The sequence below is a fragment of the Hemitrygon akajei genome, chromosome 5, assembly GCF_048418815.1.
Source record: "Hemitrygon akajei chromosome 5, sHemAka1.3, whole genome shotgun sequence".
Classification (NCBI taxonomy): domain Eukaryota; kingdom Metazoa; phylum Chordata; class Chondrichthyes; order Myliobatiformes; family Dasyatidae; genus Hemitrygon; species Hemitrygon akajei.
The window spans coordinates 70397960-70418367 of NC_133128.1; the positions used below are offsets into that span (position 1 = coordinate 70397960).

Here is a 20408-nt window from a genome sequence, read left to right on the forward strand (position 1 = left end):
GAAAACCAAGAGTAAACTATTGTTCCCTTTGTTATAAAGGCACAATTCAGATTTACTGCATGCACACAGCCCACACCCCTTGCCTTACCTTCCTCAGTTCTACACCTGCCAATGCAAGATTCTGGACGGAGTTCTCTCTTGACTGGTCTTTGCCTTGGTGGAGCATTAAAGATCAAATGTGAGACAGAGCACATGCTGTGTGGCAACAAATTGAGAGTGTAATAGGTAATGAAGCGGTTGGCAGACAGCATGCCGTTACCTGCACTTCCCATGGGCTTGGGGCTCCTCTGGGCCTGTTTTCTGCCAGCTGGGTTTCCTCTTCTTTTTCTGCTGAAAAAGGCACCAAATTTTACTCACTTCCACAAAAGCACAGAAATTCCTTTCTGCAGTGTGTGCCTCGCATCACATTGTCCATAAACCTTACAGCACAAACTGTCTTGAAACTAGAAAACGATTGTCAGCATGACGCTATCTGTCTCAGTTCAATGCAGCAAACTCCTTTAAACGACATGACTCCAGTCAGTAAAAATGCCTGTGACCCCAATTAGCACAGGGTGACATAGCTTGTTTGGACTGCAGCTGCAACAGTACGTTAATGTACCATGATGCAGCCTTCCAAACTGAGGCTCTGTGTGCCTGTGCTTTTGCACAATATGACAGAATGGTAGTACACTTGAATGACAGTAATGACAGGTGTCAGCCTCATCTGACTCGAAAGTCCTCTACATATTTTGGCATGTTTTCTGCAACTCAGATCAAATAACCACATTTTGAGATACAGCATTCACTTATAGCACTGGTTGCTGAATTTGACAGTCAACCTCCAGCCATAATTTGTTAGTAAAATCAAGGACACTTTCTTAAATATATTGGGAAATTCTTGGAGTTTTATAGATCATAGAGGAGACATTTGCAATTATGGTCATGGTTTTGGAAACCAAAAAAAAACTTAGATTGGATTAAAATATAAAGGTTTAAAGCTAGCTAGATAAGTAATTAATCTTTTGAGGGCTCTAGTAGCTATTTATAATCATCCTTTTTTTGTTATATCTCCTCTTCGTTTAGTTTGTCCCAAGCTACATGCCATTCCCTAGCAAACTGGACAGGCAATAAACCCCCTTAATGCCATTCTGGAATTGGCTTCTAATAAATGCAAGAGAGTGACCTCATGAGACCTGTCCTTCAGTTTTTCTTCCACCTCCATAGGGAAGCACATCGTACCATCCTTACCTGATAGATTATATTAAACATTCTTGGTCACTGTACCTCACTCCAGCAATTTCATTATCAACATGCATTGCCACAAAGTCTAAAACTAATGAAGAATTGTCAATGCTTGAAATTATCACTGTACGTTTGAATAGTGACTTACATTCTTTTTTAATCTTTTAATGTGCAGAGTCATTAGCCAAATGTCATTTTAATAAGATACTGTTCATCTCTTTGAAGGTATTTGTAAAATACTAATTAGGCCACAATTGTAGCCATTTAGGATGCCATACTATATGGTCAAGGCCTTGTAAACTGTGAAGAACACACGCTGGTAAGACACCAGGCACATGAGATGTCAGTTATTAGCATTTATAAGACTTTAAAAGCTGGGATTGTTCCAGTCAAAACTTGAGAGATACAGTTCAATACAGCACAGAGAAAGTCCCTTTGGCCTAACTTATCAATGCTGGCCACAATACCCATTTAAACTAGACCCATTTGTTCACATTTGGCTCATATTCCACTCAACCTTTCATATCCAATGACCCCTCAAAATACCTTTTAAATGTTGTTCTTGTACTTGCCTCAACCACTTCCTCTGGCAGCTTGTTCTGTATAGCACATTCACTATGTGGAGATTACCTCTCAGGACACTTTTAGATCTTTCCCCTATCACCCTGAACCTATGCTCTCTAGCTATTGGTTCCCTTTAACTGGGAAGAACTGTGTATTTATCCTAAGTACGTCCCTTTTGATTTTATACATCTTACAAAAACATTCCTCAGTTGCCTATGGTCCAATGAATAAAGTCTAAGCCTACACATCCTCTCCTTATAACTCAGGCCCTCAACTCTTGGCAACATTCTCATAACTCTTCTTTGCACTGTTTTTCAGTTTAATAACACCTTCCTTATAACAAAGCTCCAGATGCAGTCTCAGTAATTGATGCACCATCAATAACTCTAGGAGACTGGAAGTGAACGATAGGCTTTTATTAACAGCGAAAAGGGAGCACGACATCTCGGAAACTGAGGGAGGAGCAGTGCCTCCAATCGCCTTTATACAGGGGTCTGTGGTAGGAGCCACAGGAGCAGTCAGCAGAGGGGCGTGTCCAGACAGGTATACATAGTTTACCACAGTAATGTCTTGGACAACTGCAAGATAATGTCCCAGCTCTGAGACTCAATGCCCTTTCTAATGAAGGCCAGCATGCCAACACCTTCTTCATCAACGTCTACCTATGACTTTAACTTTAACTGTGTACTTGTAGTCACAGGTCCCTTTGCTCGGAAATTCCTGGCCTAGATTTATTTCCCATTCTGTAGCCCCTCACACTTATCTGGATTGAATGCTACTTTCCATTTGCTGGCTCACTACGGTAACTTTTGACAACCATTTTCACTGTCCATGGCACTTAGTGCCATCTGCAAACTTACTAACCATGCCATGTATATTCTCAGAGTTTATATAAATGATCAAAATGGACCCAGCACCAATCCCTATAGCACACCACTTGTCACAGGCCTCCAGTTTGAAAAAGAAAAACCTTCTCTCATCACCCTCTTCTTTCTACCATCAAGCAAATTATGCATACACTTAATTAGCTCTCCCTGGATTCCACTGGCTATTGATCCAGACTAGTGTTCTGTGCAGGTTTTTACCTAGTGGCTTGCTGAAATCCATAAAAACAAATCCACCATTCTGGATGCCTCTTCAAGAAACTCTAATAGATCTGTCTATCCAAATGCTGGAAGATCATATCCCTCAAAATCCCCTCCAGCTACTAAGGCCAGGCTCAGTGGCCTGTAGTTCCCTGGCTTGTCATTGGTGCCTTTCTTAAATAGTGGTATGCTAACTGCCATCCAGACTTCCAGAACTTCACCTGTGGCTGAAGTACAAAGACCAAACTGTTAAGGGTGGATTTGATGCAGGATTTCAAAATCATGAAATGTTTCTAACATATGGTTAACACGAGGGGGCATAGTTTTCATAGTTTTACGGTGCTTGGAAGTAGGTAAACGGGTGATGTCAGAGGTAAGTTTTTCACACAGAGAGTGGGTGCGTGGAATGCACTGCCAGTGAAAGTGGTAGAGACGGATATAATAGGGTCTTTTAAGAGACTCTTAGATAGATACATAGAGCTTAGAAAAATAGAGGGTTATGCAGCAGTGAAATTCTAGGCAGCTTCTAGAGTAGGGTACATGGTCGGCACAACATTGTGGGCCGAAGGGCTTATATTGTGTTGTAGATTTCTATGTTTCAAAACTGAAAACAGTTCCTTTGTTTAGAATGTCAAAAAATGTCAGCAAATAAAGTTAAAAAAAGAGAACAGTATTTTTTTAATATAATCTGAAATGTGGTTTTTGGGGTAGTGCACAGAAAACAGAGAGTTGGAATTTTATTATTGATTTAGTTTTTGGGACATGGGCTCCACTGGCAAGATCTAAGGGATCAGCAGTATATTTCCAAGTCAAGCTATAATAATTTCTCTACCTACATTCATCCAGGCGAGCGGAAAGTATTGCATCACATTCCTGATGTGCCTTATTGAAGATGGAAATGGTGGCAGCCTGGTGTGGAGTGGCTTCTTGCAGAGTTCTCAGTCTCTGACTTGCTTTTGCAACCACGGTGATGCCTGGGTGGCTGAGAATGGATTTGCTATTGAATACAGACTGATGGGACTATCAGAAGACACCTTTGTCAGCATGGGTGAGTTGCGCCAAAGAGCCCATATCTATTGTGTGTAATTCTATGACTCTATGAATATGGAAAGGAGATGTTTAGATACTTTGATGTACGAAATGGTGAAAGCTTAGCACTGATGCGATATGAATATTACCTGTCACTTAACAGCACGTGCCTAATGTTTGTTATGTCTTGCTTCATACAGATGTTAACTCCTTCATTCTCCAGAGAATTATGAATAGCATTCATTCACCAATGAACAAACCCCTTCTGACCTTCTGATGGAAGGAAGTTTATGGTGAAGCACATGGAGATGGTTGGGGCAAGGATACTACTTCAGCAGTTTCTCATGTAATTATCCTGGACCTGAAGTCTCTTCTAACTTCAGCCTTTGCACAAGGCATCACTCTAACTATGGGACATTTTCTCTGGATGCCAGTTGATTTTAGTTGCACCAGGGCTCCTTGAAGATGAACCTAGTCAAATGCTACCTTGACGTCAATGTCAAAGGCTACCACTGTCATCTCAGAAGTATTTTTGGGTTCAAAGCTAGAGCTGAATGGATCTGAAAAAAGCAGACCTAACAGGTTATTAGTGAGCGGGTGATTGGTGAGTCAGTCCTTTTGATAAGGTTGGAAATGACACTTCCATTGCTGTGGTAATGATTGACAGTAAACTGAGTGGGTTGATACTGTTACTCATGGGGTGTGACAGCAATCAGTACTAAGCCTGCAGTTATTTATGATTGATATTAAAGACTCAGATGATAGATGTGAGTGCAATGTGTCCAAGTTTGCTGACAATACAAAACCTGTTTTCTTTTTACTACCATGATGTAATGAACGGCAATGATCTGTCTGGATGGCATGTAATAGAAAAGCTTTTCATGTATCATAGTATACGCTACAGTAATAAACCAATACCAGTTAATTAGTCTACAAATAGTTTCAGACAAATTAAGAGAAGAGGAATGAAGGAACCAGGTAGAATATAATGTGAGCATTTGCTAGGTTACAAATTTTAGTAATAGGAATGAGGGGAAAAAAACAGTATTTTTAATGGTGAGAAGCTATTATATTTTATTATGCAGGAGGATCCTAGCCATCTGGTTCATAAGACACAAAAACATTCATGTACAGAATGCAATTGGAAAGGCAAATTGAGAAACAAAATTTGAATAAAATTGCCAAATCTGTACAGGGCTTGGTGAGATCAAGACCTCATTTAGATAAGTGTGCCCAGTTTTGGACACTGTACCTAAAGAAGGATATAGATGCCTTAGAGTCAATGTAGTGAATATTAATAGATTGATTGCTGTGATGAGGGGAGATGTCCTGTGAAGACTAATTGAGTGTTATTCATCTATAACTGGTAAGAGTTCGTTTAAAAAAAAGGAACTGACATGCAGGATCCTATGAAGGGTTGTCAAGAGAGTCCCAAGAGTGACTAAAAAAACCAGGGAATATTGATTTAGGATCAGTAGTCACTAGTTGGGACTATGATGAGATGAAATGTTGTTACATGAAGAGTTACTAGTCCTTGGAATTCTGTAACTCAGTTATTGATTAATTCAAGGCAGCACTCAATCAATTTTTGGACACTAAGGAAAATGTGAGAATATAGATCTTTGAATTGGTCTTGCAACACAGAATCAGCTAGGATTTTACTGAATGGTAGATCAGGCTTGTGAGGTTATTTTCCTCTACTTCTCAAGCTCTTATGTTTTTAAGATGGTAGATTTAATATTAGCTTTCAAAGGGAAATTGTTTATGTATGTATCTGAAGAGTAAAGAATTGCAGAACTATGGGAATAAAACAGGAGAATTGAGCTAAAGATTAGGTTACCATGAAGATGATGAAAAGGATCTTTGAACTGTATCATTCCATAACTCACTGAATTGTATTTCCAAGACCCTAAATAACCTCTACTGATTTCCAAGGGCTTAATTTTTACTTCACCTCCATCATTTGCAGGTTGTGTTGCTTGAAAATACTGGTACCTGATAAGGTGTTTCAAAATGTTGTAATAATACATAGATGGGAACAATGAATGACTCGTGTTCAGTGCTTGAAGACTTGTCCCCATGGAGAGCAAAGTGAGCTAATGTCAAATGAAGTCTGCTTATCCTCTATCCTAACCTAGAAAAGTGAAGCAAAAGGGAAGGCACATTAATAAAACACTTTCCACTCCATATTTAAAAAGTGGATTACAAAGGAGTGTTCCTAAATATCATGAGATTATATGAGAAACACCTTTGACACAACAGTCACTATTCCCTTTGAGGTGATCATAACCAATATTGAACATTACATGAACACTTTTGAAGATTGCTGCTCCAGATATCCTTAACCGGCTTCATGCAAATCATTGGGTTACCAGGTTAGTGTTGGCCAATATATCAGCTGTTAATCAGCATAGCTAATTGAGAATCTAAGTGTGCATCATTGCATTTTTGTTTAGCAAATAGAAATAAAATGTAAGAATCTAACATAAAAGTTAATTAAGTATGCAAACTAAAGGTATGCTAATATTTTATGGTAAGAAGTAGTTATTAGGAATCTCAAGTCTATGTTATATGATTTAATAGTTCCAGTATTTAGACACCTTAAGTCAAAATCTGAGAACAAGTAGGATTGAAACAACTTGAGCACCATATAGAAGCAGTCCTGCTCTTTGCACATTATGTTCCAATGTAAAGTCTGTAGGAATGTAATGAAGCTTTGGCTGGCTGTGTGCTGGGCAGTTATTATGCTATTTTTTAACTATACCCTGCACCTATTTAATTGTGCTTTGCAAGCAGTGGAAAGCAAAAATAGATATTAAATAAATGTTATTTAATGGGTCTGTGATCTTGTTTCAGCAATGGTGACCTTGGATGACTATTACTGGATTCTTGATACACTTTGAGTACTTCCAGCAGGAATCTGCACATTGCCCTGTTGGTATTATTTAATTATTACCATGGCTTTAACCTGTTAATTCAAAATTGCAAGCTTAACCATGATTTCACCTGCTGGTTCCTACTGTTCAAACACTGTACAGCATGTCAGAACAATTTATCCTAAAGTTGGCAGGTTGCACTCGGTTCATCTGAAGCACAAGCCAGGGAGCTGCAGCTGTTCATACTTTGACCAGCCCAGCTGGAGATGAAAGGTTGATGCTGGGAAGAAGTCATTGAGGAAAAGGATTAAAAAATATATCATGTATTACAATGCGAGAGTGCATTAGATAACATTGACATTTCTTTGAATGAAAGATTTGTTTTAGATAAGGTTCACCAAAGATAACTGAAATGAGCCGGACTTTGCTCTACTCCGCTTACAGATTTTCTGTCACTCTTCATTGCTCTGAGTTGTACAAGGTCCACATGCTTAAGTTGCTGCTTCCAACTTCATGTATTTCGCATCATTACTGACACTTGAACCATCTTCGTAGTTGTACTAATCCTCTGAATGTATCTCTCCCATCTTTCCACAGCTTTAAATATGCTCCTGGGCTCCTCAGTTAGTTAACACTATTCGCATCTGCAGCTATTGCAGATTAACCTCTTCTAGCCACTAGTTTACACACTGATTCTGGGGAGAGAGGAAATCTCGAGATTGCTCAGTTTACTGGAATTTGTTGTAAATGTTTGCTGGTAGCTAGGTCAGTTATTATTGCCCCTCCTCAGTCATCTCTGAATGGAATGGCTTGTGAAATGAGGGTGATTAAGAGTCAACCACATTACTGTGGGTCTGGAGTCACATTTCATGATAATCCATTAGTTTCATTAGTTGAATCTTAACCTTGGTTTCTCATTCAGAATTCACTGCACCTGTTCTCCTTACATGTAAACATCACAACCCAAAGTACAGTCATCTCCTCAGCTTATGTTCAGTGGTTACTTCATTGGGTAGAGGAGTGGAATCCAGCGTGGTCTTCTGCTGCTGTAGCCTATCCACTCTAAGGTTTGATGTATTGTGCATTCAGAGATGCTCTTCTGCACACCACTGTTGTAACACGTGGTTGTTTGAGTTACTGTCACCTTCCTAACAGCTTGAACCAGTCTGACCATTCTCCCCGACATCTCTCATTAACAAGGCACTTTCAGTCACACAACTGCCAATCACTGGGTGACTTCTGTTCTCTGCACCAATCTGTGTAACTCTAATAGACTGCCGTGCATGAAAATTCCAGGAAATCAGCAGTTTCTGAGATACTCAGAAGGAGTAAAAGGATTTGAGTACAGGAGCAGGGAGGTTCTACTGCAGTTGTACAAGGCCTTGGTGAGACCGCACCTAGAGTATTGTGTGCAGTTTTGGTCACCTAATCTGAGGAAAGTCATTCTTGCCATAGAGGGAGTACAGAGAAGGTTCACTGGATTGATTCCTGGGATGGCAGGACTTTGATATGAAGAATGACTAGATGCTGGAAGATTGTTGCCGATGTTGGGGAAGTCCAGAACGAGGGGTCACAGTTTAAGGATAAAGGGGAAGCCTTTTAGGACCGAGATGAGGAAAAACTTCTTCACACAGAGAGTGGTGAATCTGTGGAATTCTCTGCCACAGGAAACAGTTGAGGCCGGTTCATTGGCTATATTTAAGAGGAAGTTAGATATGACCCTTGTGGCTAAAGGGATCAAGGGGTATGGAGAGAAAGCAGGTACAGGGTTTTGAGTTGGATGATCAGCCATGATCATACTGAATGGTGGTGCAGGCTCGAAGGGTGGAATGGCCTACTCCTGGACCTATTTTCTATGTTTCTATACTCAAACCACTCCACCTGGCACCAACAATCATTCCACAGTCAAAGCCACTTAGATCACATTTCGTCCCCATTCTGATGTTTGCTCTGAACAATAACTGAACCTCTCACCCATGTCTGCTTTCCTTTATGCACTAGGTTGCTGCCACATGATTGGCTGATTAGATATTTGCATTAATAAGCAGGTGTATATGTGTACGTGATAAAGTGGCCACTGAATGAATATATGTATATATATATATATATATATATAGACACACACACACACACCTTGTGCAGGCTCTCCACTCCCACTGTCCTCATCACTGTCAAGACCAAATATAATTTTCTAATATAATTTTAACCAAAATTTTATTTCAGCTACCTGGAAATTAAAGAAAAAAAACTTCTCCACCAATTACTTTCACCCACATTGAAAAGCAAAAAAAAAGCACTGCAGATGCTCCAAGGCAGAGAAGGAAACAGAAAATGCAATATTTTCCAGATCTTTGTCTATTTCAGATTTTCTGCCTCTCACAGTCTTTGCATTGTTTTGTTTTCTCTCTTCTATGTCCTGCATTTACATTTTCTCCAAAGTCATCAGCTGTGATTAACACGACTTCACATCGTCACTCAGCCAGCACCACCACTACTTGCACCATTCAGATTCTTCAGGACTCTATCCCATTAAACCCTTTGTTCTCCACCCTTCCCCTTTTTAAAATTTAGATTAGCAATATTCATCACAGGTACCTGTGAATATACCGTGAAATGCGTAATTTGTGCCAAACCAAATCAGTCAGTTTTGTGCTGGGATCAACCCGCGAGTGTCGCCATGCTTCCGGTTCCAACATAGCCCGCCCATAATTTACCGACCCTAACTCTGCATCTTTGGAATGTGGAAAGAAGCTGGAGAACCCAGAGGAAACGCATGCAGTGAAGGGGAGAACATACAAATTCTTTACAGACAGCGGCAGTAATCGAATGCCGATCGGTGATCACTTGTGGTGTACAGTAATTGATTGTAATTGATCTAATATATTAAACCTGCTTCTCTCTCTCTCTCTTCATATCAGCTGAGTACTTTCGGCATTATCTGATTATACTTGCAACAGTCCACCCCGTCCTAAATGTCTAATTATCAACCATTCAATATCACCGAGGTTGATTTGCTCAAGTATGTCTTCTCGTCTACTTTGATGTCGGTGACTCCACCAAATCCTGCACTGTGTCCTATTCCAGTTATTCTTCAGAATGAGTCGATTTTATGCCTCCTTGAGAAGGTAAACTTTGAAATCCTGCTTAATCATCCGGAACCCTTTATGACTTAACTACATATAATTCTCCCTGGCATAATCTCCCTCTAATAGAACACACTGGAGACAAAAGTTTGACATAGCTGCTTTTTTCTGCCAATGAACAAGTAGCTAAACTCACCTTCTTACTGCCTCATACTCTATGATGAGAAATGAACTTTGATTTTTTTTACCATGACAGCAAACTTCAATTTAGTTGCCCTCAATGCATTCCTGAGCTCCTGTCTATCTCTGAAGCAAAATATATTCTTGTTTCCCTTTTGATTACCGGTACATCTTTGTTGGCAACATGCTGTATACAAGTACTCCTTGAGCAACATTTTATGCTTATGGTACCATCTTTCAACCACTAAAGCCACCATAGTTTGCCCAAGGCTGACACAGACTGCTCACATTCTCTGCTTTTTATTCAATAAAGCTGAATTTCAGAATTCATATTCTTTCCTAGATAGGGGACAACCAGTTCTATTTTTAAATGATTCACTGCCCCATGCAGCATCAGATTTGATTTGTCAATTCAGGCACTGAAAAACTCTACAATTGTATCATGACTGGCTGCATCACTGTCTGGAATGGGGGAGGATTTGCTAACACACAAGATCAAAATAAGTTGCAGAAACTTGTAAACTTAGCCACTTCATCATGGGTACTAGCCTCCATAGTATCCAAGACATCTTCAAGAAACGGTGCCTTAGGAACTATTAAAGCCGTTTTTGTTGGGTTGGAGAGGGTTACAGCCAAAGAGTGAGGTGAAATTGTGGTCAGATTTAACATAGTAAAATAGGTTTCTAGAAGGTGTGAAGGATCTGAGTTGGTGGAAGCCAGCAAGCTAGATCATGTAGCGTTGAGAAATGAAGATGGAGAAAAGAAGCTCTTTGGGAGCGAATGAGTCTGGAGACAGCATATGTGTAGGTGGGAGTTTTGATCAGAATCAAATTTATTATCACTGGCATATGTTGTGAAATTGGTTAACTTTACAGAAGCAGTACAACAAAATACATGATAAATATAGAGAAAAAACTGAGTTACATTAAATATATATGTGTCTATTAAAAAGCTAGATTAAAATAAGTACTGTAGTGCAAAAAAACAAATTTAAAAAGTAGTGCGAGGTAGTGTTCATGGGTTCAATGTACATTTAGAAATCAGATGGCAGAGGGGAAGAAGCTGTTCCTGAATTGCTGAGTGTGTGCCTTCAAGCTTCTGTACCTCTCTCCAAAACAAATACTTCTATGGCTTTGACCTACTCGTCCTCTGTGCCTTCAGCTGTCCCAATCTCAATAATCATTCTCCTTACATTTCCTCTCACTGATGATCCACACAGAGCTCATTATTTTTAATCTTCCCCTCTGGCTCAGTCTATTTCCTTGTGGTTCCATGAAGCACTTTTAGGCATCTTTCAATATTGTGGCAAAACTTGTTTACAAATTCCTAAATGCACCAAAACCTGAGGGATAGTGTAGACCAGTGGTTTGTCCAAGGACGTGTTCAGGACTTGCATTGTTAAATCTATAGTTTCATTCAACAGATTATTTCCCACATAAATGAAAGCTGCTTATATCTTGACCTGGTCTGTAATAATCAGCTGGTGATTATCAATCTCTAGTACTTACTCTTGTAATCACTCAGTTGGATTGAACCTGCAACGTGCTGTACTTGTTGCCACTGAAGAGAATTTAACACTGCGCATAAACAGTTAAAATTGTCATGTTCACTGCATGAAAATAATGACAAAAAATGCCATCTGTAAATGAGAAATATGCATTATACACGGCATTCATTTTAACCAATAGCAAAAGACCAAGAGTAAATGTACGGCAGCCCACTCCTCTTTGGTCTGTGTTCACAGTACACAAACTCTTCTGAATGATAATACTGCAAAAAAAGCCCATTGGTTTTCTCAGTAGAAACACAACAGCAAAATCCATAGTGCTTCTTTATTTTACCTACCTTCTCTTCCTCTTTGTTTTGCCTTTTTGCTACATGCATGTGTTCTTTGTCTCTCATTCCAAACCTAGTAAGGGAGTGCTGCAAAGAGTTTCTATCAGTTATGACCAGAGTAATTTCAGAGAATCAACTGATCACATGGTTACTCAAGAATTGCTCACCAGACTGGAATTGTTTGCTGTCCTCTAGTGGCAGATTAGAGTTAATACTCATATTTTCCCACATTTCCAAACCTTTGCCCGGCACTATTCTCCTCATTATTATATAAAATTTCAATTTATAATTATTTATTTATAAAATAATTTCCTCCTCTCATTCCAAACAAAGTAATAACTAAAATAACATCCATGGCACATTATTGACTGGAACCACTGAGGTCAGGCAGGGAGAAGGCAACATAGTTCAAGTTTCAGATCAAGATGATGCATCCTAACCAGCATTTTCTATTATTAATTCAGATTTCCAGCATCTGCAGGGTTTTTTTAAATGAATTGTGAAACTTGTGAATAATATCGGAATGGGTTCACAATTGAGGTGTTAGGTAGTTATGTAGATGGCTTTCATGTGTCACGACCCCATTCTTGAGCCATGTAAATGATATTGAATATCCTGAAACCATTCTGCATGACCATCATCATTCTTGGCAATGCCTTTACAAGATGGGTAGCCCCAGGCAACTATCAATACCCTTCATAGACTGTCTGCCTGGTGTCAGTGGTCGCATAACCAGCACTTGTGATGTGCACCAGCTGCTCGTATGACCGTCCACTACCTGCTCCCATGGCTTCATGTGACCCTGATCGGGTGGAAGGGGGGAGGTGTTAAGCAGGTGCTACATCTTGCCCAAGGGTGACCTGCAGGCTGGCAGAGGGAGGTAGCGCCTTACACCTCCTTTGGTAGACACACATCTCTACCCCGCCACCCAGATAATCTATACAGTAGATCCAATTCCCACTTTCTGATAATAAGCTAAAATGTAACACAATGTTTAAATGTAATTGAATTTTGAGATTGTTTCATATTTAGTATTTTTCCACATCTATACTGTTCTTAAACATGTTGACAAAAAAGGGAATGATTATAAAATCACAAAATAAATTGAATCACAACAATCAGTGTACTTTTTCAGTGGTCAAAGTATGTAAACAAAAATTAGCATAAATATTAAATTACAAAATATATTAAATTGTAACATCAGAATCGTTATTGCTTGGGTCAATGGGTGACATATTATCTACTTCCTACTGGTACACCATTAAGATCAGAAATACAAGACTGAGAAGTCAAACTTGATACTTGACATTTGGGAGTGCCAAAAGGAGTATTACATCCATCCCATTGAATTTATTCTGACTCCCATTCATTCAGCATTTTCCATCGTTCTGCAAAGTGTTTCATTTCAAATGTCCGTGCAAGCCCTTCTTGAAGAAGCCAATTAATTGTTTCTTTCTAGCAGTGAATTCCAGCTCATAACTACTTTCTAAGGAAACCAAGTTTTTTTTACTGATACATTTAGATAAAAATTTCAATCTTTGTCTCCTGGTGCTTGAATTACTTGTGAATCTGAAAATTTTCATCTATTCATTCTATCTGCTACATCTCTATCCAACATTTTCTTAAACTTCTTTGCTGATAATGTTGACATCAACCCTTTCATTAACATTACTTTATTCTGAGTTCAAAGCATTGGATTAATTTGATAAACTGATAAAAGCTCCACAAACCTATCAATGATTTTCCCAGCTAAACCTTTCTCGTTCAAAGCGTAAAAACCTGAAATACATGACTGAGGTCAAACCTTGATGCTGCGTTTAGGCTCCATTGTGTGGTGTGGGGAAGACCTTAGGTAAGAGAAAAAGTAATTGCATGTTTCAATGGTGCTTTATCAGATGAAGGAAAAGCACATCAGTCACAAATATTTACATGACAGTGGTACACAATTTGGACTAATGTAAAATGTAAGTCAGATGGGACAACTCAGGACTGAGATGGCAGAGTAAAAGTAGAATGATTTCAATTGTAGCAGCAGATCCAGAAACATGCTTGAAATGCACAAGGGAGAAGGGACTTAATATGTTTTGTTTTATTCATTGTATCTGGGCATCATTGACAAGGCCAGCATTTACAGCTCATCCCAAATTATCCTTGAGAAGTAAGCAGAGAGCCATCATCTTGAACCATCTCAGTTCTTCTGGCGAAGATTCACACACGATGCTGTTGGACAGGAAGCTCCAGGATTTGAACTTAGTGACAATGGGGACTGACACATTTGCTGATCAGGATGGTGTATTTCTTGGATGGCAGCCCATATAAAAATGTGTTCCCATGTCCTTGTCCTTGGTAGTGAAGGTTGTGGTTCTGGGCTACTGTAATGAGTAACGGCACTGCATGTTGTAGATGGTATACATTGCAACCCTTGTTTGCTGGTCATGAATGAGTGTATAGGGAGTTTGCTCTGGATGGTGTTGAGCTTCCTCAGAGCTGTCGAAACTTTACTCATTAAACAAGCTGACGGTTTTCTTCTAAACTGTTGATTTACGTGCTGCAGATAGTGGAAAGGATTTAGGGTGTCAAGAGTTGAGTTGCAGGGTGCCCAATTAGTAACTTGTTCTTGTAGCTATGGTACTCATGTGGCTGGTCCCATTAAGATTCTGGTCAGTGGTGACCCTCACAGATACTGACATTGAATCTCAAGGTGAATGCTTAGACTCTCCCTGTTCGGATATAGTCATCAGACACTGCCCTGAGGACTCCTATGGGGCTATCATGGGGCTGGGATGATCGACCTACATAAACCACAGCCACCTTCCTTTCTGTCAGCCATTAATTCAATCATTGAATTCATTTTATCGTTGTTTTCTTCTTTATGTCCCTTTGCTTTAGTTTCACCAGTGCTTCTTAATGCCACACTCTGTCAAGGACTGCCTCAATGTTCCGGCCAGTCACTTTCAACTGGCCTCTGGTTTTCAGCTCACAATCCACATTTGAATCAAAGCTCTGATGAAGTCTGGGCCCAAGCAATCCTGAGAAAACCCTAACCGGACGTCAATGAGAAACGTTATTGGTGAGTAAGTCCTTCGTGACAGTACTCTTGATGACAGCTTTCATCATTTTGCTGATGACCGGCAGTAGACTGAGACATTGAGGTGGAAATTAGCTCTACTGAATTTATCCTGCTTTTTCGAACAGGGCAGATTTCCACACTATCAAGTAGATGCCTATGTGCTACATGTTGCCCTAAGGCCCAGCTGATTCTGGAGTGCAAATCTTCAGTGCTACAGCTAAGGTACAGGCTTCAAGGTACCTATTTGCATATCCCAGTATTCTCAGCCATTTCTTGCCACCATTTAAGAGAAATGGGTTTTCTGACAATGAGGATCTCAGGAAGAAGTCAAGAGGAGTCTTCTATTCAAAACTTCTGGCTGAAGGGATTAAAACAGGGCTGAAGGTAGGCAGAGTCACGTGTGCAGCATAAGCACTGGTACAGATGTGATGTTACACAAACATTACACAAATTTCAACTACAATATTTATTAATACATTAGTCCAATACAATCCATATACAATCATATATTATTATATCAAGAAAACATTTAATTAGTCTATCTAAATTTACTTTAAAAACAGTAAAAAAATAATCTAGTGATTTAGCCAGATAAACATGGTAGAATCAAAGCAAAGAATAAATAAGAGGTAACAAAGAGGCTCATAAAATGTATAGAGCACAGAGTTACACTCATCAGCAAAGCTTGCTTACTTAGTCAATTTCTTATTAGTAACTTTCAGAGTAGAATAATTTAGTATCACTTGGTTAAAATGAAGAATCATTAACTGAAGCACTCATTTCTTATTGGTATAAGTAATAAAAGACTAGCTTCAAATGGTCTGTTACTTTCTTTGTCAGTTTACATAATATTAAAACCTTGTGAAGGAGAAAATGAAGAAAATAAAGCCTTCCTTCTATTTGGGAAATGTATTCTATTTATTCAAAAGCAAATTACTCCATTTGATTTTACAAATCTTTCTATGGCCCTATACCGTACCATTTTGTAATCTCCTCCAACTCCAAAATTAATATATCTGAGTCTCTCCATTTGTGACTCTTGCTCATACCTCTTTTTATTTGCTTCATTGGTGGCTGTGAGCCTAAAGTTTTGGGAACTCTGTGTCCCTAAACACCTTCACCATTTTGATTCTCTTTCCTCTTTTGAAATAACCTTTAAAACTAATATCTTTGATTAAACGTCTATTCTAATTTCTTTACAAAATGTCAAATTTTACCTGATAACATTCCTGTGATATACTTTGAGATGTTCTGCTAATTGGCTGGTCCCCTGCGGTGTACCCCTACATCTTACACAGTAATCCAACTGAGAATGAAGATCATTGTCCGACCACTAAATATTACTTAACAACATAAAACTAGCTCTAAACATATCAGTAAATTCTCACTAAACAGCCTTTGTTCACTGGCTTTGCGAAGAGACCTGGTCTTAGTTCTATGCCACACCAATGATTACTTGTAGTATCATATAAGCTGGAGCCTTTCGCTATTAAGGGCAATTAACCTTAACTGACCCATATATGAACACTTTTCCAGGAATCATAGGATTGTTACAGCACAATTATACAGTACTATCATTCTGTAGGTTCAGGCAGGGACTCTGGAAACATGTTCTGTTTGTTGAGGCAACAACTGTGTCAAGTAGCAACTATTAAAGAGCTAAAATACTTATCATGTTACTTCCAGATCATAGGTGTCCTTATGATAAAGTCAGCCTCCTTCAAGCCCTGAACACATATAGATGCTCATTACACAGGGAAATCAGTTGTAAATGCATGCACTACGTAGTTTTTGTTCCACTTGTCCAGTAAAATTGTATTAAGCAAGAGATACATGATTACGCTTTTCATAGAAGTCTAAATATCCATTTAAGTGGATAAGACTTGGCAACCTTTATCAACAGGCAGTTTAATAGAAATAGAAACAAATCCATTCTGTTTTCATGCAATGTCTAGACCTGCAATCTTTCCAGCATAAATGGCTAGTTATACATCAAAACCCCCTTAGTTGATATTTTCTTAACTAAAACAAGGACATTACTGCCCTGCCTGAAGTGAGCTAATTTAGCACAGCCTTCAGATTGAATCTGGGACTTCCCACTGTGTAAGGCTCAGTTACACACTGAATTTAGCAACTCAGCCATTAAGGAGGTGTCAAATATTTCAGCTATGACATATTGTCTAAGGTTTAGCACTGCTGGCCAATTATGGAAACTAAGCATGACATTATAATTTGCAGCCAACCATATTTTGTGCAATCTCTTTGCTAAATATTAACACCTAAGGTTTATTAACAGTTCATAGAATATATTATGTGCAATCTAATTCACAAACAACATTTAGTGTTACAACTGTATACTAACACAAAGTTTCTTGACCCATCTGCAGCTTTTGATGTGGTTGACCAGACCACTTTCCTCCATCATTTCTCTATCTCCATATGTCCGGATGAGTCGTCACCTGTGTTCACATCTGTGAGGTTATAACGGGAGAATCACCAGCAATGTCTTCAGTTGCTTCTACCATGCTGGTGTTTAGCATATTCCTTTGGTGCATTTGTCCTTGATATGTCTCTGCACTAGCAACATCAAAATGTGGGGAGAAAAGCAGCCATTTGGGATACCTCACTTTATTAACTGAGGCCAAGATTTATTAGATCTTTATAAAAGTAATCAAAATGGCAGCTATTTAGAACCAAGCAACTGCATTGCACAAATTTAAATGAGTTCAGTAACTGATACTGGAAATGTTTGTGATTGGCTAGGATTTGATAATTAACAATATCAAAAGCCATTGTGCCTATTTAAGAAACTCTACATTTATACTTCTCAGCCAAACCACAGCTGTTCCCCTTACATGCTGAAAATTTATTGATGTTATTTTATTACAAGAATGATTATTATAGATGCAAGTGTCCTATTTGTACTCGCTGTTAAAAAAAACATACAAACTCTGGTCACTATTTTCCATGAAAATGTGAAAATGCCAGAATGGATGTAATTATGTGGATCTTTCAAGAGGCTAAAGGACTTTAGATATGAGGGAAGAGCTGTTAGACTGAAGCTGTTTTTCATGGAACAAAAAAAAAGCTGAGGTGTGATTTAATTGGAATGTTTAAAATGATGAAAAGCTTAGACAGCAAATAAGTAGGGCCACTTATTTCTGGAGAGAAGTCAACAACCAGGGTAACTAAATTTACAATAATCAGTAGAAGCATTACAGGAGAGTTGAAAACTCTTCTGTACAAGTAAATGAGATATGGATTTGGTGATCTTAAAGGGTGGTGGAGACAGAAATTCTCACCATATTTCAAAAGTACATAAATGAATATTTGATTTGTGTAATGTACAATACATTCCACTGAGATGTAAAGTGTGCTTTTTTGACTGGCATTGGCATGACGATTTAATTATTTTCCTTCTGTTACTTGATAGATAAAAGATAGTCAATATGGTTCTGTCATATGAACTAACAGGCATAGATTTGTCCAGCAGAAAACAATTGCTAAACTAACATGGATGTCATCAAACCTGGGCCAATGCCTGAAAATTTGACCTGTGCCAAAGTGCCAAGGTACGAAAACCTACAGCTCTTTGGATGCAAGGAGAAATAGACAACCACATCCCACAGATTTACATTTATTCAATAATCGATACTGGGAAAATGTTTGTGACTGACAATGACTTTATAATTTATTGTTATTGACTATGCCATTCTAGAGAGACTGTGGAACATCATTCTCAAATCTGATTATCCACAGAAATTTTGTTGCACTTTACATCTGCTACATGAAGTTGTGATCTTAAACAATGGGTTGTATCAAATCTAATCTCAATGTGGACTAATGTCACACAAGATATGCATTATTGTTCCGATCACTATCTCCATTTTTCTTGACACACTGATGCACAATACCATCAACAAGCTTCCAGCCTCCATTCCAGAACCAATCGAGGAGCAGATAGGGAGACAGGTTCTGGAATGTTGTAATAATAACAGGGTTTTAATTTCCCAAATATCAATTGGCACCTCCCAAGAGCAAGGGATTTAGATGGGGTGGAGTTTGTTAGGTGTGTTCAGGAAGGTTTCTTGACACAATATGTAAATAGGCCTACAAGGGGAGAGGCTGTACTTGATCTGGTATTGGAAAATGAACCTGGTCAGGTGTCAGATCCCTCAGTGGGAGAGCATTTTGGAGATAGTGATCACAATTCTATCTCTTTTACCATAGCATTGGAGAGGGATAGGAACAGACAAGTTAGGAAAGATTTTAATTGGAGTAAGGGGAAATAACAGGCTATCAAGCAGGAGCTTGGAAGCATAAATTAGGAACAGATGTTCTCAGGGAAAAGTACAGAAGAAATGTGGCAAATGTTCAGGGGATATTTGCGTGGAGTTCTGCATAGGTACGTTCCAAAGAGACAGGGAAAGGGTGGTAGGGTACAGGAACCAAGGCTGTTGTAACTCTAGTCAAGAAGAAAAGTTCACAAAAGGTTCACAAAACTAGGTAAAGATAGAGATCTAGAAGATTATAAGGTTAGCAGGAAGGAGCTTAAGAATGAATTAGGAGAGTCAGAGGGGCCATGAAAAGGCCTTGGAGGACAGGATTAAGGAAAACCCCGAGGCATTCTATAAGTATGTGAAGAGCAAGAGGATAAGATGTGAGAGATGTGTGGCAGTGGAAAAGTGTGTATGGAACCGGAGGAGATAGCAGAGGTACTTAATGAATACTTTGCTTCAGTATTCACTATGGAAAAGGATCTGGTGATTATAGGGATGACTTAGAGTGGACTGAAAGGCTTGAGTATATAGATTTTAAGAAAGAGGATGTGCTGGAACTTTTGCAAAGCATCAAGTTGGATAAGTCACCGGGCCCAGACAAAATGTACCCCAGGCATATGTGGGAGGTGAGGGAGGAGATTGCTGAGACTCTGACATTGATATTTGCATCATCAATGGGGACGGGAGAGGTTACAGAGGATTGGAGGGTTGTGGATGTTGTTCCCTTATTCAAGAAAGGGAATAGAGATAGCCCAGGAAATTATAGACCAGTAAGTCTTACCTCAGTGGTTGGTAAGTTGATGGAGAAGATCCTGAGAGGCAGGATTTATGAACATTTGGTGAGGCATAATATGATTAGGAATAGTCAGCATGGCTTTGTCAAAGGAAGGTCATGCCTTACGAGCCTGATTGAATTTTTTGAGGATGTGACTAAACACATTGATGAAGGTAGAGCAGTAGATGCAGCGTGTATGGATTTCAGCAAGACTTTTGACAAGGAACCCTATGCAAGGCTTATTGAGAAAGTAAGGAGGCATGGGATCCAAGGAGACATTGCGTTGTGGATCCAGAATTGGCTTGCCCACAGAAGGCAAGGAGTGGTTGTAGACAGGTCATATTCTACATGGAGGTGAGTAACCAGTGGTGTGCCTCAATGATCTGTTCTGGGATCCCTTCTCTTC

General features: G+C 39.1%; 1 protein-coding gene across 3 annotated transcripts in view; it reads right to left on the bottom strand.

Annotated features, from left to right (window-relative positions):
• The window catches only part of map3k7cl (map3k7 C-terminal like), a 77743-nt gene extending 65749 nt beyond the window's left edge, over positions 1-11994 (bottom strand). Inside the window, exons 1-3 of one of the 3 annotated variants that reach the window (XM_073045700.1) lie at positions 11887-11994; positions 260-327; positions 89-153 (exon numbers count right to left, since the gene is read on the bottom strand). In XM_073045700.1, coding sequence (XP_072901801.1) covers positions 89-153; positions 260-272 — 78 coding nt within the window. In that variant the 5' untranslated portion in view covers positions 273-327; positions 11887-11994. Of the gene's footprint in view, positions 1-88; positions 154-259; positions 607-11886 lie in introns of those variants that run through there. The other 2 variants (XM_073045699.1, XM_073045698.1) reach the window with 2 other exon arrangements.
• Between the last annotated feature and the right edge of the window lie 8414 nt (positions 11995-20408).